General features: G+C 40.0%; 1 protein-coding gene and 1 long non-coding RNA gene across 5 annotated transcripts; both read left to right on the top strand.

The window, feature by feature from the left end:
- The first annotated feature begins 7,315 nt into the window (after positions 1 to 7,315).
- LOC139188826 (uncharacterized) lies at positions 7,316 to 8,756 on the top strand. The gene is made up of 4 exons (XR_011572151.1): positions 7,316 to 7,546; positions 7,923 to 7,960; positions 8,080 to 8,156; positions 8,661 to 8,756. It is a non-coding gene; the product is annotated as an uncharacterized lncRNA (long non-coding RNA).
- Positions 8,757 to 9,090: 334 nt separating this feature from the next.
- LOC103448786 (BEACH domain-containing protein C2-like) lies at positions 9,091 to 24,917 on the top strand. 4 transcript variants are annotated; one of them, XM_070806968.1, is made up of 13 exons: positions 9,091 to 9,761; positions 10,063 to 10,139; positions 10,229 to 10,295; positions 10,414 to 10,516; positions 12,058 to 12,164; positions 12,353 to 12,449; positions 12,545 to 12,658; positions 22,284 to 22,375; positions 22,654 to 22,755; positions 22,849 to 22,909; positions 23,055 to 23,143; positions 24,462 to 24,596; positions 24,681 to 24,917. In XM_070806968.1, exons 2-8 carry the CDS (start codon positions 10,121 to 10,123, stop codon positions 22,302 to 22,304), a joined length of 528 nt encoding a protein of 175 aa, XP_070663069.1. In that variant the 5' UTR covers positions 9,091 to 9,761; positions 10,063 to 10,120; the 3' UTR covers positions 22,305 to 22,375; positions 22,654 to 22,755; positions 22,849 to 22,909; positions 23,055 to 23,143; positions 24,462 to 24,596; positions 24,681 to 24,917. The 4 variants fall into 4 exon arrangements, with proteins under 4 accessions (XP_070663069.1, XP_070663066.1, XP_070663067.1 ...); XM_070806965.1 differs by lacking the exon at positions 22,284 to 22,375; XM_070806966.1 differs by lacking the exons at positions 22,284 to 22,375; positions 24,681 to 24,917 and having other exon boundaries at positions 9,135 to 9,761; positions 10,050 to 10,139; positions 24,462 to 24,493.
- The last annotated feature ends 313 nt before the right edge of the window (positions 24,918 to 25,230 follow it).

Here is a 25,230-nt window from a genome sequence, read left to right as displayed (position 1 = left end):
CTAACGTCTAATTTTTTTTTCCAGTGATTTGGAGAGGATTTGAGTCAAATATAATTCATGACTCCAAACTTCTGATTCCACAACTAAGTTTTAATAGTATATATCAAAGCAGCACCATTACTGTATAAGCTATGGGAATTCGTCTTTATTATATCTGAACTAGGTAAACATGATGCATGTGAAATTAGAAGCCCAAAATGACGGTGAAGGAGAAGAGAACAACTCTTACGCCATGGTGAACCTGCGTCATACAAGTTGTCCTCCGCTCCCTAAACATAAGTCATTGACAAAGTTATTAATTTACGTTGGACATTGGAGATTGAAACCTCATAAGAAATTTCTTTCTGAATCTGTTTCATTACTAAAACACGTGATTTGACATTTTTTCATCACGAATAACAATATTTATAAACATTTTTCACATACGCTCAAATTATGTAACTTGAAAACATAATAGGTTCTTCAAAACAATTGGCAAGTGCCCTTTTACCACAGTAATGAAAATGAGTTGAGCCCTTGCATGACGGCGTGGGTTCGAACTCCGTCGGAAGCTAATTTAACGTTTAATTTAACAAAATCTATTGTTTCACAAAGAAAAAAAATCAAAAGAATTGCAACACGACATATCTAACCATACCTAAAGTAAAACTATGGGCGAAACAAATCAGCCCATCAAAATGAAGGCCCTAGTCCTAATACCAGGAACAGTACTTGCTTATTGCCATGTGCAGCTGTCACCACTGTCGATCCCAGGGTAGACTTCGCCATCGAGATAGATCACCGCTACAACCACAAACTAAAACTACAATGCCGCTATCGCAGCCAGGCCTAATGAAAACTTGGAAAATATGCTAAGAAGAAAGAACCAGAGGAAAAAGAAGAGAGGTAGGTGAGGTTTGTGGTGTTGATAGTATATGAGTCTCACATTGAGAAAAGAAGAGACATTACATGTGCTTATAAGTAATTAGGCTATTCCATATATTGTCAATTAATTTTAAAAGAGAGTTTTAACAAAACACTCCCGGTACTGTTCACTTTTAACGAAAAACCACATTTTTACCTTTAACTGACACTATTCATTATACATTTAAAAAGGGCTTTTCATTACAAGAGAAGTTTTTTTGGACTTTTCGTTAGTTTTCTTTTAATTTTTATGGTTGAACCTCAAGTTGCTTCACGTGGACGGCTCTAAATCCAAAGTCATCATGACTCGGCGGTTAGGGAGTAGGGCTTTTCTCTATTTTCACTAGGCTGGGTTTTTAATAAAATAATGTGTCTAATTACTTTAGTCTAAAGAAAGCATGGAAATGGCACGGTAGAAATTAGGGCTGGGCACGGGCCGGGCCAGGCCTAATTTTGAAGGAATTGAAGGTTAAAAGAAACGGGCCGAGCCAAGCCGGGTACATCATATTTCATTACAGGAATCAAACTGAACCCAGCCCGTTTGAAACGGGCAGGTCTGGGCCGGGTCCACGAGTCCTTGGTTTTTTTTTTTTTTTTACGAAACCGCTACGGAAAGGACTCCAGAACCACCGACATGCTGCCTTCGTCATCGCACCACAGCTTCTCCATCGAGCGCAGCTCCACTTTCACCACCGAGGCCCGCATCGGCAACACCACGTTTCTCACCATGGCCTACATCCTCGCAATCAACGCCTCCATTCTTTCCGACTCTGGTGGCACCTGCTCCGTCTCGGACTGCATCCCTATCTGCTCTCCGACTACCTAATGGAAGAGAACAAAACAAAACACACCATTTTAATATTCAATACCCAATTTTTCAAATGGCAGACAAATCTGAAGCAACTAAATTCCCCAATCAAATTACAAAAACCCCATTTTTCTCTACCTTCACCACAATCAGATTCCAATCTCATCATCTCCAAATTTGCCACCTTTCCCAGATTTCACTATCATTTTTCCACAAATATTAACACACACAGGAAATAACTCACAAAAAAGCAGCCAAATTCCCAAAAACCTATCTCTCTAACTTCGGGTGATTAAAAAAAAAACTGAAAAATTAAATCCCATCAAGCAAACTCAATCAACTCTCAGGAGCTCTCTCAATCGATCTTCGACGAAAGCCTTTACCTCCTCGACGTTGAGAAGATGACGCTCTCACAGGTACAGTCTTCTGAGCGAAAATGCAGAGAAAATTAGCAAAACCTAGCTGGGATTAAAAACTTAAAGAAGAAGAAGAAGAAGAAACAGGTTCGGGGAGAGAGAGATTGTGGGAGATAGAGAGGCAGCTGAGACATAGTGAATTCTGGAAAGTTGAATTGAGTAGAAACTAGGGTAGAAACCAACGGTTGAGATGGGATGATAGGTTATCATTCAATCTCGGCCGTTCATTATAATTAGAAACGGGCCGGTCTGGGTACCCGTTTTTCTAAGCATCTGGACTCGGCCCGCCCCGTAAATGAAAAGGGCCCGCCCCGCCCCGCCCCATTTGTTCTCTAAAATATTAGGAACTGGCCCGTACCCGCCCCGAACCGTGATTACCCGCCCCGACCCGCGGTTCCTATACCCGTTTGCCCACCCCTAGTAGAAATGAATAGTGTTAGTTTAATTACAATAATGTCATTGCTCTAAGGATTTCACCTGGGCTTTTGTGGGTTTGGGCTGTGTGACTGGGTTGGTGGGTTTTGTTTGTGGTTGGGTTGTTCAGATGGATGGCCGACACGGGCAGGCCTAGCCTGCAATGAAGCCAGTGAGAAGAGAGGGGAGGTGTGGTGCGATGCTAGAGAGAAGAGAGAGATGAGTCGTCCGATAGCAGAGAGACGAGAGGTGGGTCGTGCGATGCCAGAGAGAAGAGAGATGAGGACTTCTAGAAGGAAAAATTGGAGGAGAGAGGGAGGGGTAGGATGAACAAAGCAATAGGTAGGGGTGAGGCAAGAAGGGACGCCTAAACCTAGGGTTGGTTTCAGAGATTTGGTTCCAGCTGGCAGCTTGAATTCCTTTCAAAGCTAAGTGACCCTTTTGAACCGAATTTTCCCTTATTTCACTGTTTCTGGTTTGAACTTGCTTAGAAACATGTTTTTTCCTGCTTTCTTTTCTGTTTGATTCTGGTTCGGTTCTTCAACTTTTAGTCAGGAGTGCAAGATTTGATTTTAAATTATTAAATTGGGACAACAAAACAGATATTTTGTGCTGCTTTCTTCACTGTCTGATAATATCACTTCCTCTTCATTTCTCTTTTTCTTCCTGTTGTGTTGGTCTTTCAGTGTTATAGCTTCTCTGCCGAAATAGGTTTTCCATTTGTATAAACCTAGGGTTTTGGGTGTTTTGTCCTCCGTGGTAAAATTGCTTCGCACAATTTCTGGGGTTGCGATCAACGGTGGTATGTGCTGTGTTTGGTTTTTCTTTTGAGTTTTGCTTGATTTGGATGAAATTGTAACCATTTTGTTTTGGGTTGGCTCTGATCCTGTGCTAGGTTTTCCTCACTGAGAGGATATTTTTCATTTTGGTTCCTTCGTTGATTAGTCGCAAATTTGGCAGTCTCTGGCGGTCCTCTTATTTTTTGGGTAAATCTCCTTCCGCCAAAAACAATTTCCTTGCTATTTTTAGTACTTCGTTCTCCTTCTTCTTCTTTATTATTATATACCTTCTGTTTATTTAACATGTTTGTAATATTGGTTTATCATTTATGCATGTTTTTATACAATTGTTGCATATTTCATTCATATTTTACATTTGTATATGCTTCACTTTTATCAAGTACGTACTTGAGAGATTGGTAGCTTAATTTCTGGGTGAGTTTTTGTCATCGTTTTTTTGTACGTCTAGGAACCCGTTGATAAGTGTTAGATTAGAGTGTGTTTGTAATTTTTTGGAACAAATCAGAGGAATGATTGGAATTTGGGTAAATTTGATGTTAGGTTAAAATTTCTTTGTAATTCTAGTCTGCTGTGCATTACCCATTCGGAAATCATGCTTGAGCAGTGGTGTTGCACCATTGTGCTATTTTGCAAAGTACCAAACCAGGGGAAGAAGATCATTAACACTTTGTTTAGACAGAACCGTTTGTTTTGGCCAAAATCAAAAGGAAAAAAAATACTTTTAACCAAATGGTGTGTTTTCTTTCTTCTTTGTCCATTTTGCCTAAAACATTTAACCAAAACATGACAATTTCACTGAAAAAATCCCAATTCCCAACTTTTAAATGAATTAAGCATGTCATTTTAACACCTCCTATAAAATATTTATGTAAAGCAACTAAAAATCTGGCTTTTTTCCTACTTTTGAATGAATGAAGCATGCAATTTCAATTTTGTCCATGTGGTCTAAACTATTGAATCAAAACATGACAATTTCATTGCAAAAACCCCATTTTTTCCAACTTTCGACTGAATTGAGCATAACATTTTAAGGCTTTGCATAAAAGATTATATGAGGCAGCTAAAAATCCTATTGTTTTTTCTACTTATTCATTGAATCAAACATGTCATTTCAAATTAGTAGCTCAATTTTCTTTCTGCTGTTACAATTAGTGGCTTAAGTGCCCCATTTTTTCCTACTTTTGAATGAATTGAGCATAGTTGTGAATTGTTTCCTAACAAATCTGTTGATATATGTTATTTTTAGTAGGAAATTATGGTTGCTGTTGTTAGAAATAGATTGAATTTTTCTGTTTGATTTTTATTATAGCTTATGCCTTTGAACAAGCATGCTTTTAAAGTTGCTGCAAAGTGTTTCCTCCCTTGCTTGAACAGGTAATACAATGTTTCCTCCCTTTATTTCTCTTTTTCGTCTGCTATATCCACCAGCCATAAAGCACAAAAGCAGTTCTACTCAACACGCACGCACACACCCAGACACCTCCACAACTGACCACCCGACCTCCATTTCAGCTCAGATTCCGGCTGTCCAAATCAACCAGTTTTCCGACCCTTGAATGTCTTAAGGTACTTTTCTCTTTCCTGTGGTTCCTTCTTTTGTTGCTTAAATTCATGTGATTAAAGTCTGAAAAAATACAGTGAAAAGGATGCAACTTTTTTATGGCAAATGTGCTTAAAGATTGGACATGTTATTGAATGTTAGCCATGTAGTTTGAATTGGATATGTGATTGAATATTAAGTATTTAGTTTGAATTGATTTGGATGTGTGGTTTATTGAATTGGAATTTGGATATGTGCTAATTGGAATTGGATATGTTGAAACTTTATATATATCTCAAAATAAAATAAAAGGAATTCATTCTGTTAGGTTTTGGCTCGTCAATTAATGTCTTTTTCTGTTTAGGATTGTTTTAGGGAAAAAAGGGTGCACCAATTCTTCTCCTAAAAGGGCTAGGAAAGAATCTTAGTTTCCTTATTCAATTTTAGAAGATGTTTATATGACTGTTGTGTGTACTATCATGTGTTCCAAGATGGGATGATCATATTGCTATTGCTATATGTGGATGACATGCTAATTGCTTGTCAATACAAGTCTAGAATTCAAGACTTGAAAAAGATGTTGAGCGAGGAGTTCGACATGAAGGATCTAGGTGCTGCACAGAAGATCCTTGGCATGGAAATTCAGAGAGATATGACCGCTGGAAGGATCTGGATATCACAAGCCAAGTATATTTAGAAGGTTCTTGAGAAGTTCAACATGCAAGAAGCAAAGGTAGTTTCGACTCCTTTGGCAGCTCACTTCAGGTTAAGTGGGCAACAGTGTCCTACGTCCGAGGAAGAGCAACAAGTAATGAAGAATGTGCCTTATGCTAATGCAGTGGGCTGCCTCATGTATGCAATGGTATGCACACGTCCCGACATAGCTCAAGCAATCAGTGTCGTTTCCAGATACATGGCAAATCCAGGAAAGCAACATTGGGATGCAGTCAAGTGGATTTTGCGTTATTTGAAGGGTTATTGGCGACAAAGGATTATGTTTGAGAAGCAAAAGGAAAATGCAGGGGTGTTAGGATACGTGGATGCAGATTATGCAGGGGACTTGGACAAGAGAAGGTCAACTTCTGGTTATGTGTTTACATGCGCAGGAGGACCAATCAGTTGGAGGGCACTACTGCAACCAATTACAGCTTTGTCGACCACAGAGGCAGAGTATATTGCTTTTGCCGAAGCTGGAAAGGAAGCGATTTGGCTTAGTGGATTGGTAAGTCAAATGGGAATCACTCAAGATTGTGTGAAGCTGAAGTGTGATAGTCAAAGTGCCATTCACTTGGCAAAGAATCAGGTTTTTTCTGGAAGATCAAAGCACATTGAAGCAAGGTATCACAAAATCAGAGATTGGGTGGAGTCTAAGGAAATTTGGATTGAAAAGGTTTATACGGATGACAATGCCGCAGATTTCCTTACAAAGATAGTGCCGGCCAAGAAGTTCAAGCATTGCTTGAACTTGATCAATCTCGTTGATTGATTAAAGTGGAACACCTTCTCACTTGAGGTGCAACAAGGCAAGAAGAAGATTGCCAAGGTGAAGACTCTTGAAGATTTCCAGAGCTACTTCAAAAAGGTTCAAAGATACTCTGGGGTGCAAACGATCAAGACTTGGTTTGACTCACCAAGGTGGAGATTGTTAGGTTTTGGCTCGTCAATTAATGTCCTTTTCTGTTTAGGATTGTTTTAGGGAAAAAAGGGTGCACCAATTCTTCTCCTAAAAGGGCTAGGAAAGAATCTTAGTTTCCTTATTCAATTTAGATTAGAAATCCTAGAAGTCTATTTGGAATTGGAAAGGAAGTCTAATTTCCTATTCCACTTAGAATAGGAATTATAATCTGTAAAGGACATGTAAATTGCACCCTATGCCTATAAATAGGGTGCGGCAAGTCTTAAATTGTAAGAGAGAAAAACTGTGACAGCCAAGACAAGAGAGAGAGATTAGTTCTAGGGTTTGCAAAAGTTTTGTAATCTCTATTATTAATCAAAGGAGCGGTGATTTCTCTACCAAGAGAAATCACAACTGGACGTAGGCATAAGTTCTGCCGAACCAGTATAATTCTTGTGTGTTTCTAAGTATTTTCTATATTTGCTAGTTTAGTCTATTGCCGTTGGTTACATCAAAGAACAAGGTCTAGTGTGGGCGTTTTTCAACACATTCCACATACAGAAGCAAATGATCCAATAATTCCATATTTAATTAGAACTCCATGAGTGTTTTTGTCAATGATTTGTTGATTTTGTGTGATTTCGGTTGGATGGCTATCATAAAGTGAATCCTCAACTTTGTTCGTGTATATTGAAAGTAAATTAGAGAGCTAAAAGGTAGAAAAGTCTGAATATTTATGGTGTACCTCATTTAATTGGTGTACCTTTGCTCATTTAACTTAAATTTAATATGATTTGGTCCACCAATTTCTCTAAATTGCTAACGGATTTATTTTCCATATGCTTTCTTCAAATTGTCATAGATATTTTTTTCCTTCTTTAAAGTTGTCATAGATTTTTTTAGGTGGTTTAGTTCATCGGCAGTCTATTGTTTTCTCTGGTAGAAAGGTCCAGTCTTGCTGTATCCTCCGACTCACTCCACTCTGTCTCTGTCTTTGTGATTCTGGGCTCTGTTCTGCCATTTTTTCTTCTCAAAGAAACCTAATTGCAGGTTCCTTTTCCATTTCCAAGCTTTTGTTATGCTTTGTGCTGCTGTATTTTCTATTTTTAATGAGGCTCGATTGAAATATACATCAATTTGATTGAAATATGCATCAACTTGAATGATTATGCTGCTGTGTTTTGAAGAATAGCAACTTTAATAGGTCTTAAGTCTCTAATTCATTGAAATATTGCATATATTGTGAGGTATTTAATTTTTCCATTGATTTTCATGTTGAAGATATAGATTTTCATTCTGTCGCTGGAGTTAACTTTCCTTTTAAGTGAAGTATTTAATTTTTTTTGTTTCGTCAGCAGATCATTTCTTCGTATTTTTCATTGCAACCTTTTATGTGTATAAATATGCATGTGATTTTTTTTTCTAGGAAAATAATTGTAGAAAGGGAAGGTACTTGCCACCAAGGTGCGTTTCGTTTGGGTTTCTAATGTCTATAAAATTAGATTTAATAATTGCAAGCGAATTTTCCCTAGAAACAATCAGATTATTGGATCTAAGTTGCTAATTGTTTTAATTTTGTATAGGCTGCAATAAAATCTGCACTCACAACTGGAGGAGTCAAGAACCCTAACCATTACTGCCCTGGAACCGTCACTCTTTGGTGAGTTTTCAACACAATATTGTTCAAATCCTCTGAATCGTGATCTTGAATTTTACCATGTTGCATTTCGTTATCTGAACTCTGTTCTTTCATTTATAAATCCGTTTGATTGAAAATTAGTCCATTCGAACCGTCTTCCACCCAAACAACCACTATATACTTTGAAGAATGCATTTAATCTTTCTGGCAACGCCATTTATTTATCTCTCAGCAGCCTACAAGGGGATTCGATTGCATCATATTGGTTTGGTCACTCATCTCTTTGTCCCCTTTTCTATAAAATTTTGTGCGATGTGGATGTGGGTTATTCTCAATGTTTAGATGGTAATTATTTGACAACTTCTGCAATATTCTGTGTATGATATAATAAGCTTTTTCTAACTGAATGTAAGCAAAAGTTTTGCAAATTAGAAGTGATAAAAATCTCTGTTTCATATAGCTATAGTACTGCATAGCAGTATTTGATCAAACTATAATACGTTTTTTTTTACAACGGTGATGCAGAAGGGTTAGCGTTGGAGTTGGAAATAAGTAGGACTTTGTATGGATTATTCTCTCTCTTCCCTGCATTAGAAGGTAAGTATTATTCCAAAATGTTCGGTATAAGTGAAGTTCAGATTGTTGAACCATAGCTTTTTAATTTGACAAGTTACTTTAGTCTAAAGAAAGGTTCTCAATTGGCACTGTAGAAATGAATAGTATTGCAATCCGAATTTCAGATTATTTACAACCATGTCATTGCTCTTTGAGTTGGTTTTGGGTCGGCAGCCCGGTACTAGGCCCGGCCCAAATGAGTTGGTTTTAGCTGAGAAGCCTGGCCCTCAGTCAGGCCCAAATCATTTAATTACAGTTTTGCCCATCTAAGATTACAATCCGATGGTGGGGATGGTGTATTGGGAAGGGCAATTTTATCCTCTCGATTTTGGGAGAGATGGGGGGTGACCCGTTTGATTAGGGTTTTGGGGATGGAGGGTCTGCGAGAGAGAGAGAGATGGCGATGGAAGGAGAGCGAGGGGGATGGGTAGGTCTCGGCACTGTTGCTGCAGATGGCTTTCACAAGTGGGAGAGTCGGTATGGTCAGAGAAGACCCGTAGGGTTTGGGACGGATTGGGATGGGTTACGTGGAGTGATGCTGCCAAAAAAGCATGGGTTGCAGAGAGAGGGAGGGGAAGGGAGAGAGAGGAGTGAGGCACTGAAGCTACCAAAAAAGGGTTTAGGGTTGATTTTTCCTCCTCAAATCAAGGCTGCTGTCGGTGATTGAGGGATGGGGGTTTGATTTTGTGAAGGGAATTACTGCATCTTCACCTCTCTCTCTCACTTCCTCTCTCATCTACTGAAACCATAATCTTCCTCTCCTCGGCACTCTTCCATGTCTCTCGCAAGCTTTTCCTTCTCTCTGTCTTCGTCTCGCTCTCCATCTCACTCCGGGCACTAGATTTCCATCCGTTTCCATCCCCATTTCTTTCCCTCTTTTTCTCTCCCGACTCTCTCTCACTGCCCTATTCTCTCACGCCCGCTCATCATCTCACTCTGGGCAATACATACATGAACTCGATGAGAAGCCACCATCTCTTATCTGCAAAGCGAAGAAGAACTCGACAGATTGTATGTTACTCCTCCCCAATATTTTCTGTATGTTTTCTTCGATTAATTGTTTTTGGGTTTGATTCTTTCCCGAGAATAAGAAGAAAGAAACAGGAAAAATTAATATTGGGTAGTTAATTTATCTTGAAGTGTTATATTTATTCAAGACATCCAAGGGAATTAGGTACTTAATTGATTGATTACCGGAGTGAATTTCTTTGATTTTTCTGAAAGATTTTGTTTTTTTTTTCTGGGGTTTTGATGTTTTCTTGAATTTACTTATCTATGGCGATCGAGAATTTAACGCAGATGGGCTCGACAGGTTTGTGAAGGAGGTGAAGCTTACCGAGTGCGGACTCTCCTATGCGGTTGTTGTAATCATGGGTCCGCAGAGCAGCGGTAAAAATTTGAAACTTTGTTCAATTTGGTTTGAGTTTTGAGGTTTTTGGTGAATTTGGTTTTGGTGCTTATGTCTTTTGATTTGGCAGGGAAAAGCACTTTGTTAAATCATTTGTTTTGGACTAAGTTTAGGGAGATGGATGCTTACGGTGGAAGGTTAGTTTCTGAGTTTGGAATTGATTGTGTAGTCAATTTTGGTTTTTTTTTTTTTTTTGCTTTTGGAATAAGTGCTTTTTGGGAGAGAGGACTATCTGATTTTGTGGATTTGTTTTAGGAGCCAAACTACAAAGGGTATTTGGATTGCCAGGTGTGTTGGCATTGAGCTGTGCACGATTGCGATGGATTTGGAGGGGACTGATGGGAGGGAGAGGGGCGAGGTAGTCAGATTGATTTTTTTTAGGGGGTTTGTGGGGTTTTTTTTTAGAGATTTTTCTGTGAAAGCATTGTTGTTGTATGAATTTTTTTTATTTTGGGTTTTGATTGTTTGGTTATGATACGACTAATGGGCTCGGGTGTCTTGAGATGTTAGCTTCAATAGAAAACAGTGCAGAAATTGAAGGAGATAAGGAAAGAAGAATAAGGGAAAAAGTAGAAAGTTTCATTCAGTCATTCATTCCTCCTCTCAGTCCACAATATTACATATTACTTTAGTCTAAAGAAGGCATGGAAATGGCACTGTAGAAATGAACAGTGTTTTCAACTTATTTACAAATCTACCACAGCCTCTCTCTGCTGCTAATCTTGATGTACATGTGTTGATGATCGGGGGAAGGGAAGAACAATGGTAAAACCGCCCTTTTCCATTTCCTTTTCAAACCCTCCTTGCCTCTTCCGTCTTGCAGACCCCGCGAGAACGACGCAGACGGTCTCGCCTCCGTCCTATCCTCCTCTCGCCGCCGTCTCCCTTCTCTCGCCTGTGTCGTCTTACTCCACCTTTTGTGTCAGGAAGGCCCATGCGTGGTTTTTTGGGGTGGGGATTTCAGATTTCAAGAGGCGAGAGAGGCTGTGCTTCGTTTCGGTCGGGTCGGGCCGAGCCTTTATGATTCGATTAGATCGAGGTGATGGGGACAACACGAGGGGTTGAGGTGGCGTCAGGAAGGTATGTCGTTTTTTTCTTCCTCTTGCTGATGCATAAACCCATCAGTTCCTCTGTAATTCGTTTAGGTTTTCATTATTCTTTTTCGATCATATTTAGGTTCTGTGCAAGGAAGGGGACATATGAATCCTGCTCTTGATGATTCAATATGCCATCAAACATTACTTAGGCTTCTAATTTCATTCAGAAATCGAAAACCCATTTGGTGAGCCCTTGAGTCAGGGGCTACGCTAGAACATTTGGAATGAGAGTGGTCAAAGCCAATCATGTTTTTGTATTATTTTCGAGTTGAAAATTAGGTTTTTCTTCATAAGAAGTTTAAATTACACTCTATTGGGTCTGAGACTCAGAAACTCAATATCTTTGTGATATTAGATTAACATAGTTAAGCTATATTTTCTTTTGGTGGGCATGTCTAAATTTCTGTATTTGCACTGTAGGGATGTCTTATCTGGTGAAGTGTTCAAAATCCTCCTGCTAACTGATTTAATAGGTTGAATTTGTATCCAAGGTTTTCTTCCAATATGGTCTGCACTATTTTGTTTAATTAACGAAAACAGGTCACTTCTCTCTATGGTGGTCCCTTAGAGTATATGTTTATCGTGGAAAGCACAGAAGACCCTGCTTATCGGGCTGTATATATGCTACTATCACAGCTTAAGGTGTACGCAACAATAATGATGGTTTCTTTAATATAAGAAGAACATCCAGGACAAGTCATCTATAATATATGCTTGGAAGCACAAGTTTAATGCATAACATTTTTAGGTTACATGTGTTCCTAGAATGATCTGTTTTAAGTTTAACTTCATTTCCTTGCAGGACGAGGTTGATGGTAAGATTGTTGTGGCTGGTATTTCAACAACTTGGGCTCTTGAAAGTGAGCATGCATCTACGCATTTGCATGAATGGATTGATCTCATATTCGGGTAGGTTTCTTTGGACTTTGGAGATTTTTAATTTTAGTTTATTTTTGGTTTGTATCTACCTCTTTTTCTTTCATTTCATTTTGTTTTTAACTTTTTCTTTTATAAGTTCATCACAACTCTAGACTATATCAACTTTGAATGTTTCATTTTTGAAACTGTTATATTCATTAATAAATTGGAATATACAGGTATAAGCAGCGTGGCAAAGAAGCTATAATGGCAAATAATTTTTTCTTTTACATTACCTATGAAGGGACAGTGGATATTGATAAGATCTCAGACCCAGTAAGTGTAGTTTCTGTTGGCATCTGTATGATTTTTTCCATTATTGTTTGATAATTTTTTTCAGTACATTCTTTTTTCCTCTGTGCCAAAATCAGGTACAACAGCGTGCAACACAGGACCAGATTGCATACTTCGGGCAAACGCCATCCCAACTGCTTACCTTCCCTCACTTGAAGAGGTTGCTATTAGCAGATGTTCTTCATTTACAGGTAACTTTCTTTGGAGAAACAAGAAACTTAGCTGAACCTTTCGGAATGTTTATTTTATTTCTGGAAATTATCCAATCTAACATATTACATTGGGAATAACCTATGAGGAAATAATCACTGGTATGTGTTCATTTTCTTGCTTGAGTTTTTGCTGCGTTGTTCTATAATGTAAAAGTTAGGAAGGGCAATTTTGTCCTATCGGTTTTGGGCGAGATGGGGGGTAACCGGGTAGGTATCATTTGCTGTCGTTCAACTAGGGTTTCGGGGATGGAGGGTTTGCGAGAGAGAGAGAGAGGTCTCGACACTGTTGCTGCAGATGGATTTCACAAGTGGGAGAGTGGGTATGGTCAGAGAAGACCGTATGGGTCGTCAGGATTTCAGGGAGACAGGGTAGGGGTCATGAACAAACCTTACTGAGAGTGGGGTGTGCCGGATCTTGCGATGCATGCCTCAAATCCAAAGACAAGTTTGTTTTTTAAATTATATTCTTTAATGGTAGCTTAGATTTTCGAATTGTTTAGTATGTTAGATCCGGTTTTGGGGGATTTATCATTTTTGAAAGAGATGTGGACAGGGAGATAGAGATAGAGAGAGGGAGAGGAGAAAGCATGGTTGTGTGCATTTTTTGGGGTTAATTAATGGGTTAGTGCACGGGGTCAGTGAGGACAGAATGACAGAGGGATGTATGGAAGGGTATGGGTTTTCAGTTTTTTCCTCTAATTCAACAGGTTATGCACTGTTTGAAAATCATTGTTTATTGTTTTGTTTTCCGTTTGCTTTGTTAAAACCAACTCCGCCTATGTAATTTTACATGGCCGGTCCCAAGCCCGGATAAAGGAGGAGGGGGAGGGCGTCAGGTAGTCGACAGCCGGCACTCCATGATCACGTCGAATCCTTATGAAAATGAATCTAGAACAAAATCGCGCTAAAGCTAGGGCGTCACCCGTAAGTGGCGCGCTGTGTGGCCCGAGCACAGTGATAAGTGAGCAAGGGTCGCTGTATCTCCATCGGCACCCGGATGCAGTGTTAAATGAGCAAGGGGGCCGTAGAAACTTCTTTTCGAACGACTCCACTCAAAGTTGTTTGGGAGCATATGCTCCTATCAACTTTACACGGGACACACACAAGAAGTACTTTGATCCTATTAGACGGGGGAGGGTGAAGAAGCTAGGACAGAAGGGTAGAGTTCAAGAGAGCAAAATGCGTTTAGGAACGTGGAATATAGGAACCTTAACGGGAAAATCTATGGAAGTAGTGGAAGTTATGGTGAGGAGAAGGATAAATATTATGTGCCTACAAGAAACTAAGTGGGTTGGTAGTAAGGCAAAGGATCTAGAAAACTCAGGGTTTAAACTTTGGTATTCGGGCACAAATAGAACGAGAAACGGTGTTGGCATCATCGTGGATAAGACCTTGACGCAAGATGTTGTAGATGTCAAGAGGGTAGGAGATAGAATCATGGCAATCAAGATTGTAATAGGACAAGAACTTATCAATGTGATTAGTGCGTACGCACCTCAAGTAGGGTTGGATACGAGGTCGAAGGAGAAATTTTGGGAAGACCTTGGAGACTTGGTGCAAGGAATTGCTCAGACGGAGAAGTTATTTATAGGAGGAGATTTAAATGGACACGTGGGCAGGGAGACAGGCAACTATGGAGGTTTTCATGGTGGCCATGGTTTTGGGGAGAGAAACGAGGATGGGGAAGCTATCTTGGATTTTGCAATGGCATATGATCTCTTCTTAGCCAACACCTTCTTTAAGAAGAGAGAAGAACATGTGATCACCTACAAGAGTGGGTCGTCAAAAACACAAATAGATTTTCTTCTAATGAGGAAAGGGGATCGTATAACTTGTAAGGATTGCAAAGTTATACCAGGAGAGAGCGTGGCTAATCAACATCGCTTGTTGGTGATGGATGTACATATCAAAAGAGTGAGACAAAAGAACAAGACTTGGAAGTGCCCAAGGACTAGATGGTGGAATCTAAAAGAAGAAAAACAAGCCATTTTCAAAGAGAAGGTAATCACCCAATGTGTGTGGGATAGAGAGGGGGAAGCTAGCCAAATGTGGGATTCCATGGCTAGTTGTATCCGAAATGTAGCAAAAGAGGTATTAGGAGAGTCCAAGGGCTTTGCCCCACACCAAAAGGAATCTTGGTGGTGGAATGAGGAGGTACAAACAAAGGTGAAGGCTAAGAAGGAATGTTGTAAAGCCTTATACAAGGAGAGGACCGATGAAAATGATGAAAGGTATAGAAAAGCGAAGCAAGAGGCGAAGAAAGTTGTCAGAGAAGCTAAGTTAGCGGCTTACGACGATATGTATAAACGACTAGATACCAAAGAAGGAGAGTTGGATATCTATAAACTAGCTAGAGCAAGGGAAAAGAAGACAAGGGACCTAAACCAAGTGAGGTGCATCAAGGATGAGGATGGAAAGGTTCTTGCTACAGAGAACGCGGTTAAAGACAGATGGAGAGGTTATTTTCATAATCTTTTCAATAAAGGACATGAAAGGAGTGCTTCTTTAGGGGAGTTGAGTAACTCAGAAGAGTGTAGAAACTACTCTTTTTATCGTCGAATCCGGAAGGAAGAAGTGGTTGTAGCTTTGAAGAAGATGAAGCATAGAAAAGCAATAGGCCCAGACGATATACCAATCGAAGTGTGGAAAGTTTTGGGAGAGACAGGTATAACATGGCTCACTGACCTTTTCAATAGGATTTTGAAAACGAAGAAGATGCCAAATGAGTGGCGAACGAGCACTTTGGTGCCTATCTACAAGAATAAGGGCGACGTACAAAATTGCATGAACTATAGGGGTATTAAGTTAATGAGTCATACAATGAAGCTCTGGGAGAGAGTCATTGAGCATAGATTGAGGCAAGAGACACGGGTTTCGGACAACCAATTCGGGTTCATGCCAGGGCGCTCAACCATGGAGGCAATCTATCTCTTACGAAGATTGATGGAAAGATATAGAGATGGGAAAAAGGATTTACACATGGTCTTTATAGATTTGGAAAAAGCGTATGATAGGGTCCCAAGAGACATTCTTTGGAGGATTTTAGAGAAGAAAGGAGTACGAGTAGCATATATCCAAGCTATAAAGGATATGTATGAAGGAGCAAAGACTGCCGTAAGAACTCATGAAGGACAAACCGAAAGCTTTCCCATAACTGTAGGATTACATCAAGGCTCATCCTTAAGTCCTTACCTTTTTGCGTTGGTAATGGATGAGTTAACAGGACATATTCAAGATGATATTCCTTGGTGTATGCTTTTCGCAGACGATATAGTGTTGATAGATAAAACTCAGGAAGGGGTAAATGCAAAGCTTAACCTTTGGAGAGAAGTGTTGGAATCTAAAGGTCTTCGCCTAAGCCGATCAAAGACAGAATATATGGAGTGCAAGTTCAGTGCAAATGGAGGCCAAAACGAGTTAGGGGTGAGGATCGGAGATCAAGAAATACCAAAGAGCGACCGTTTTCGTTACCTAGGATCTATCTTGCAAAAGAACGGAGAATTAGATGGAGATCTCAACCATAGAATACAAGCTAGATGGATGAAGTGGAAGAGTGCATCTGGTGTGTTGTGTGACCGTCGTATGCCACTGAAGCTCAAGGGAAAATTTTATAGGACGGCAATAAGGCCGGCGATGCTGTATGGCACAGAATGTTGGGCGGTGAAGCATCAACACGTACACAAAATGGGTGTAGCGGAGATGAGGATGCTTCGTTGGATGTGTGGGCACACGAGAAAGGATAAGATTAGGAATGAGGATATCCGGGGTAAAGTAGGAGTAGCCAAAATTGAAGGAAAGATGAGAGAAAATCGGTTATGGTGGTTTGGACATGTGCAAAGAAGGCCTACTGACGCTCCGATTAGAAGATGCGACTATGGGACAAAGGTTCAGGGCCGAAGGGGTAGAGGAAGACCTAGGAAAACTTTGGAAGAGACTCTAAGAAAAGACTTAGAGTACTTGGATCTAACGAAGGACATGACACAGGACCGAGCACAATGGCGTTCTAAGATTCATATAGCCGATCCTACTCAGTGACTTGGATTTTCCAAGTCTCCAACCGAGAAGTTTTCCTCACTCAGAAAATTAAGGGAACACTACCCCAACCTACATGCTCCACTCAGAAAGCTTCAACATACAAGCTTCAACAAAAGAAAATTCAAAGAACTTAGCGAAGAAGGCTTTGGTGTATTTAACACAATACGTTGAAATGAAGGAAAACTTATTTATTGATATCCCCGATAAGCTTCAAATATGTACATATACATGAGTCAAAATAAACAAACAAGATGGAGCCTTCACAAAGGTTGCTTAGGAGAAGTCTCAGCAGTCGGTAGAGCCCCAGAAAGAGAAGGCATCGAAGGGGGATCATTCGGAGCCTCAGTACTGGACAGAACCCTAGAAGGAGGAGGCATCAGAGGTTGATCATTTGGAGCTTCATTACGCGGTACAGCCCCAGAAGACGAAGGCAATAAATGCCTTTGGAACAAACCCACAAATCTCTGATGATCAAGTAAAACCTGACCATCAGTTTCCTTCATCTGGTCAAGCTTCCTCTTCATGTTTGTAGCATAGTCATGTGCGAGCCGGTGCAACTGTTTATTCTCATGCTTGAGCCCTCTAATCTCCTGTTTGAGACTCATCACTTCGGCCGCCAATGATTCAACTTGGCGGGTTCGAGCAAATAGGCGTTGGGCCATATTAGACACAGAACCTGCACACTGAACACTGAGAGCCAGCGAATCCTTAACAGCTAACTCATCAGACCGTTTGGAAAGTAGCCTGTTATCTTTGGGAGTGAGAAGGTTCCTGGCCACCACCGCAGTGGTCATATCATTCTTCATCACGGAATCCCCAATGGTAAGAGGACCAGTAGGGGAGACGAAGGATGGGCGCCATATGTTGTCTGGAGAAGGCGGGGCTGCCTCTTCAACAAGGTTCAAGTCAAAACGACAGTCGGAGGGGCCAGACATTTTCAAAGGTGTTGAAGAGAGAAGAAGTCGGACAAATCAAGATCTTAGAAGTGCAAGAATGGAGCTTCTACTGGTGGAGATTCAAGTGTGCTTTGGAACTTAATGCCAGCCCCTATAAAAAGCTGCACTCGACGGAGCTTCAGACATCGAAGAGGCGCCTGCTCAGAAATCGAAAAGGCGTTTGCTTTCTCAAAAGCTGGGCTGCTTAGAGACCACGAGGGTAATCTCATAAATCGAAGAGGTGTTTGCTTTCTCAAAATTTGGGCTGCTCAAAGACCATGAAAGCCGATCTCAGAAATCGAAGAGGCGCTCGCTTTCTCAAAAGCTGGGTTCCTCAGAGACCACGAGGGCCGATCTCAGAAATCGAAGAGGCACCTACTTTTCCAGCCTTGTCAGCACCTGTCACACGCACACTCAGCTTTGCGGAAATTATGGGTATTCTGTCGAAGACTTCTGGGGAAGTAGAAAACACATGAATCTTACTGTCCAATCACCCACTTCCCACACGCAACAATAGCTCATGGGTACCACAGATAACTTTGCCAAAGTTCTCTGCCAAAGTTGAGCACGTGAAGCTTGCAGCTCCCACTACATCGCTCTGACCAAGAAGGGTAAAAGTATAGCAAAGAAACAGCACTAACAAAGTTTAGACCCATAAATTTTGAAGGTCTAGCTACCATATTATTACCCACAAGGGTAAAGGAACAGTACCACTGCTAGATAATTGGAAAGTCCCTGTGTGTCAACCTTTGTGCCTTGTGGCAAGGTAGACTAGCAAACATGCCCAACCTTTACTCACATTTCGAGAAAACACTCCCAATAAGATTGCTTGCTCCAAAATCGAAGAGGCACCGTCCTCCGAATCTCGAGAGCCAGACTCCCAACATGACTACTTTATCAAAAATCGAAGAGAGGGTAAATGAACAGTACCATTGCTGGATAATTGGAAAGTCCCTGTGTGTCAACCTCTGTGCTTCGTGGCAAGGTAGACTAGCAAACATGCCCAACCTTTACTCACATTCGAGAAAACACTTCCAACAAGATTGCTTGCTCCAAAATCGAAGAGGCACCGCCCTCCGAATCTCGAGAGCCAGACTCCCAACATGATTACTTTCTCAAAAATCGAAGAGACACTGCTCCCCGAATCTCGAGAGCCAGACCCCCAGCATGATTGCTTTCTCAAAAATCGAAGAGGCATCGTTCTCCGAATCAATCGAAGAGGCGCTCGCTTTCTCAAAAGTTGGGCTGCTCAGAGATCACGAGGGCCGATCTCAGAAATCGAAGAGGTACCTACTTTTCTAGCCTTGTCAGCACGTGTCACACGCACACTCAGCTTTGCGGAAATTATGGGCATTCTGTCGAAGACTTCTGGTGAAGTCGAAAGCACATGAATCTTACTGTTCAATCACCCACTTCCCACACGCAACAATAGCTCATGGGTACCACAGATAACTTTGCCAAAGTCTCTGCCAAAGTTGAGCACGTGAAGCTTGCAGCTCCCACTACATCGCTCTGACCAAGAAAGGTAAAAGAAACAGCACTAACAAAGTTTAGACACATAAATTTTGAAGGTCTAGCTACCATATTATTACCCACAAGGGTAAAGGAACAGTACCACTGCTGGATAATTGGAAAGTCCCTGTGTGTCAACCTCTGTGCTTCGTGGCAAGGTAGAGTAGCAAACATGCCCAACCTTTACTCACATCCGAGAAAACACTCCCAACAAGATTGCTTACTCCAAAATCGAAGAGGCACCGTCCTCCGAATCTCGAGAGCCAGACTCCCAACATGATTACTTTCTCAAAAATCGAAGAGACACTGCTCCCCGAATCTCGAGAGCCAGACCCCCAGCATGATTGCTTTCTCAAAAATCGAAGAAGCATCGTTCTCCGAATCTCGAGAGCCAGATACCTAATGCCACTTTTTCAAAGTGCTCTGACAGAGTTAAAACATGTGAAGCTGGCAGCTCCCACTACCGTGCTGTGACCAAGCAGGGTAAAGGAATAACATTACTACTTGTTAGAGAGACTCCTATATATGTCGACCTCCATCCCCAACGGACAGGCAGACCTGCAAAAATGCTTAACCCTTCCTCATATCTGAGAGGGCACTCCCAACGAAGCCTTTCGAAATATTCAGCTTTCTTTCCCCCCGATAATACCTCTGCAAACAAGCTATACTAGAGCAAGAATATCTCATATCATCAGGGTTAAAAGCAAGAGTATCCCATATCATGCTTTTTCCCTGTCTTTTCCTTTAGCTTTGTTTTTACCTGCAAGACAAGGAGAAATAGAGCAATCAGTCAGCACTTGAAATCAAGCTCCCAACCAGGAACTGACTGCCTGGAACCCCTTACCTGATTACTTACCTGGCATTGCTCTCGAGTACTCATCTTCAACATCTTATGTTTCCAGGGAAGATACCGCATCTGCTTGAGGAACAGATAGGGCAAGTGCGAAGGATACAAGGAAGCATGTGGAGACAAGCGTAACAGCACACGTGCCTATACATCCATTACTCTGTCAAAAGCAAAAGTATCCCATATCAGCAGGGTCGAACGTACTCTAGATTTGATGGACTTGTTTTGACCCTCAAATTCTTCAGTCGGCCTTATACTCTGGAGGAAACCAGAAAACCCTCCAGCTCAGTTCAAGAATAAGCCTGTGGAAAGCTACTTCTTCAAAAGCAAAAGTATCCCATATCATCTCTTCTCATTTTTCTTCTCTTTATCCTTCATGCTGCTGCAAGATGGGGAGAAGGTGAAAAATCAGCCGGAGCTCTGATTGCTTACCTTGTTTGTCACCTCTTTCAGCAGATGCCCTAGCTCGGCGACTTGGGGGACTCCTACTACATGGTTTGTATCGCGCTTGACCAAGCCTGAAACTACAAGTAAGCTTCAAGTGAAATTGATACATTACCTTGTGCATCTCCACCAGTTAAAGATACCACCCCTGGATGGAGGAAGAGTACTTCCAGAGAAGCTGCCACATCTACCTATGAGACAGATAAGGCAAGTCAAGATGATACCACACTCCGATACTTAGAAGTTTCGTGATTACGAGATCATTCTCCCACAATATTTCCTAATGTCATTTGTACTCTAATGTCAGTTGTACTAAATCATTCACTTGTACTCACTAAAGGAGAGCTTAAACCTATGTAATTGTGTAAACCCTTCACAATTAATGAGAACTCTTCTATTCCGTGGACGTAGCCAATCTGGGTGAACCACGTACATCTTGTGTTTGCTTTCCTATCTCTATCCATTTATATACTTATCCACACTAATGACCGGAGCAATCTAGCGAAGATCACAAAAAGCGACCGTTTTCGCTACCTAGGATCTATCTTGCAAGAGAACGGAGAATTAGATGGAGATCTCAACCATAGAATACGAGCTGGATGGATGAAGTGTAAGAGTGCATCCGGCGTGTTGTGTGACCGTAAACATCAACACGTACACAAAATGGGTGTAGCGGAGATGAGGATGCTTCGTGGGATGTGTGGGCACACGAGAAAGGATAAGATTGAGAATGAGGATATCCGAGGTAAAGTAGGAGTAGCCGAAATTGAAGGAAAGATGAGAGAAAATCGGTTCCGGTGATTTGGACATGTGCAAAGAAGGCCGACTGACGCTCCGGTTCGAAGATGTGACTACGGGACAGAGGTACAGGGCCGAAGGGGTAGAGGAAGACCTAGGAAAACTTTGGAAGACACTCTAAGAAAAGGCTTAGAGTACTTGGACCTAACGGAGGACATGACACAAAACCGAGCGCAATGGCGTTCTAGGATTCATATAGCCGACCCCACTTAGTGGGAAAAGGCTTTGTTGTTGTTGTTGTTGTTGTTGTTGCTTTGTTAAAACCATCATTCGAATTTTTTGGTTTCACTATGCTCATTTATGTGCTTCTTCATAATTTCCTGGTGTTTGCTTCTGCTACTAAGTAGATTCTATAGTGTTCTAAATCTGTTTGGTAAATGGGCTTAAAGATTGGACATGTTATTGAATATTAGCCATGTAGTTTGGATTGGATATGTGGACCTTGGTGAAACCCACAGTGTGTGGATTTCACGTTATAGTGTTCTAACTCAAACAGGCTTTCGTGTTGCGTATTTTGATTAATAGCTGTGAAACCCACTGTGTGTCGCACCATGTAAGGAAATGGAATTGCTCCTTTTTGAGTTTAGGTAGATTTTTTTAGAGGTTTTTGTATATATTGCTAGAAACTTTGTCTACTTATATATGGTGATTTACGTTTCCATTGGTGCGACTCTGGAATCTTATTATTTGTTGTAGGAAATTCTGTTTCTGTATTTATTGTATAATATTTCCTTCGTTCTCACCATTGGATTCGATTTCAGTGAGTTCTCAGTTGATCCTTGCTGTCATGATTTCCCAAATTGGTATTTTTAGGCGTCTTCAGTTGTCACTTTGATCTGGAATTTCCGCGTTATTTCTTTTAATTTCTGGGTTTTTATTTTTTCTCACATAATAATGACATTCGATATAGTTGACACCATGCATTACTTATAGAGCAATTTTTTTTTTTACTGTAAGGACCATTTTGAATTGATTTAGTAAATGTAGTGTAGGCATAAGAACTTTGTGTTGTTTTGCAATGATTCATGAACAGTGGAATGTGTCGTTGCTGTAACACGAAACCCAGCTTTTGGCTATCCGCTGGCATCTCTCTGAAGGTGTACTATCTTATGTGGAATTGGGATGGTATGACTTTGAATACTTACCGTATATGAGGAAAGGAAATTTGAAATGTTGCATTGATTAATTAGTAGAGAACGAAAGCATTGATACTATATGATTGTGTAGATTCAGTTATGTTGATTGAGTATTTGTTGGTGCATTGCAATAAGATGCATTTTTTCATAATAAGTTGATGTGGATGAAGAGTATAACATCATAATTCTGGGTTGTTGTATTTATATGATTCATCTGTTCTGCTTAACATGAGATATTTAGTACTAATTAGGCATTTCATTTTACAGAAATTTTTAGCATGGGGATTGGTTAATGGTATCTAACATACTGCTAAGGCCGCTCCATCATCTGCTAGCTTGAGAAGTGATGAAAGCGCCGAGAAAAGAGAGGTATCCATTAACAAACCCCCCGACCTCTTTTTGTTTTAATTTAATAGCCACATATATGTAATCACTTTAAGCAATATATTTCACTTTTCACAGAAATTGGCCGCAAAATCCAATGCGAAAGTAACAGAGAGCACACTCCCAACCAAAGTCAAAGGTGTGATCGTACAAATTGTTATTCTTTTAAGGAGAATAATATTATACCTGTCTAATTCAAGTTTTGTATCAATGTTCATTTGCTATTACCCTATGAGTGTTGCTATATGACTCAGAGAAAATATAACTATGTTATTGGTGATTAGAATTATTGGCGAGAGTATCAAAAAAGCAGCGGTTGTGAATCCAATCGAATCTGATAAGGTTCTGAAAGCAACCCAAGAACATGGCGTCGGTACGAAGCTCATCCTCACCACTCGCCACCACCGGTCTATTTAGACTTCCTCATCCAATTTACCATTCAATGCCTCATATTCATATTGATATATATATATATATATATATGTGTGTGTGTGTGTGTGTGTGTGTGTGTGTGCGCGCACATATATTTGTTTTCGGTGTTTTAGTACTTTCCAAAAATGGATTTATGGGGATTTATGTCGTAGTTGAGTACATGATGCGGATTCATATTCAAGGAAAAATGATCCTCGCTCGAGGTCTCTTTCTTGATTTGATTGATCGTTTTGCTAGGGTTTCGAGTTGTTGCAATTAGATCTTCAAATTGTATTGTAGAATTTATTAGCATAGTGGTCCTCACAAATCACCATCGATGTAACACCTAATTAATCGTATCCAATGTTGTGATCTGAAAAGAAGCACTAATTAAGGGAGTAATATTTAAGGTTGAAGATAAAAGATTCGCCATAGCTGATAGCTCTAGATGTGTAATTACATAATAATTAGCTCCATTGGTTAATCCAATTTGTTGACGTAAGGAATACATTTTGACTGATACAAGTGCATGCTCTCATGGATTTCTCCCAAAGATTGGATTTTCAGTTTTTTGGAATGTTAAAAATTTAGTTTTTTGATCTTTTCTTGAAATGATATGAAATTGGAAATCCAAAATATCAATTTTTTGACTTTTGGTTCAAAATTTTGAATGCAAGAGGTCATGTTGGTCCATTTTTGACCTTATTTTTTTTATTTTTTCATTATATTTTGCTGTTAGCAATGAATTTATGAATGAATGAAAACAGTGGATGCTAAATTTAGGGGGATTTTGCTCAAATGAAGATACTGTAATAGTAACTGAATATATTCATACTTTAATTCTACCTGTTTATTGGGCAATAATCTTCTCCTGAACTAACAATCTGACTATCTGCTGAGTTGAATTATTCAAATAGGTTCTTAATCGACTGACCGGGCTTAATAGGTTTTTGGTGGCATTTTTTATGAAGATAATTTTTGGGTGGGTTTTGTGTTTGCTGTAGTGAATTTTGGGTGATTATGTTAGTGGCATTTGTATTTGGGTTCGGGCTTGATGGGGTTTGTTCTTGATGATTGGTTGTTGGTTATGAACTTAGATTCTTGGTTGTAATAATGCTTAGTTGTAATAATGCTTTTGCTTAGTTGTTCATGTAAAAATGGAACATTTTTTTAGTATATATATCATTTTATATTCGTTGAATGTTTGAACTTATGCTTATTAAATTGATTGCAAGACTACAACTTGAAAAACTAACACATGCATATAATTTTTTGTGAAGGAACTGCGGTCCAGTGGCTGTATAGAAGAAAAGGACAACGCATGCTCTCTCTCTCTCTCTCTCTCTCTCTCTCATAGTAGCTCTGTGTTCCTCTCCCCCCAAACCTAATGGATTCGGCCCAATTCGGAGCTCCAGGTGAGATAATTTTCCCCAAATTGTATTCAATCTATGTTGCTTCATTTCATTTTCCAATTTAATTTGGAATTGTTGATATTTTAGGTAGGTATCGCATGTATAACCACGACAATTTTTGTGTTGGATTGGGGTCAAAGTGTCTAGCTTTATTAGCTATTTGGTCTCCTGTGTATTTGTAATCTGAATAATATGAATTAGGGCTTTTCTGGTAGTGTCTGATTGGTCAAGAAAGGATGCTTCTTTTTTGTTATCATGCATATTTAAGCTGTAAACATCTGAAAAACTGCTTAATTGAAGTGAGATTTCCAGTTTTTGAGCTCAGTTTCAGGTCTTGAGCTTTGAATTTGTTTACATGTATCCCAGCTTGAGCTATCTAATCGTAGTTTAGGGGGATTTTGCTCAAAATCTGGAGAGCTCTCTCGCTTTGCTCTCTATGTAAACACAAGAGAAATTCCATGGAAATTGTTAATGTCTGAACTAAAGTCTATTTGAAATTTCAAAGTAAAACATTTATTTCATTGCTTTGTTTTTGGTATAAAAAAAATATTTATTGTTGAATAAGGACCCCTTTTTATGGATTGTTGACATATGTAAGAAATTGTTTCTGTTCTAACATATTAATTTTGCTCAATAC

Source organism: Malus domestica, chromosome 10 (assembly GCF_042453785.1).
Source record: "Malus domestica chromosome 10, GDT2T_hap1".
NCBI lineage: Eukaryota > Viridiplantae > Streptophyta > Magnoliopsida > Rosales > Rosaceae > Malus > Malus domestica.
This window is presented reverse-complemented; position numbering and strand designations above follow the sequence as displayed.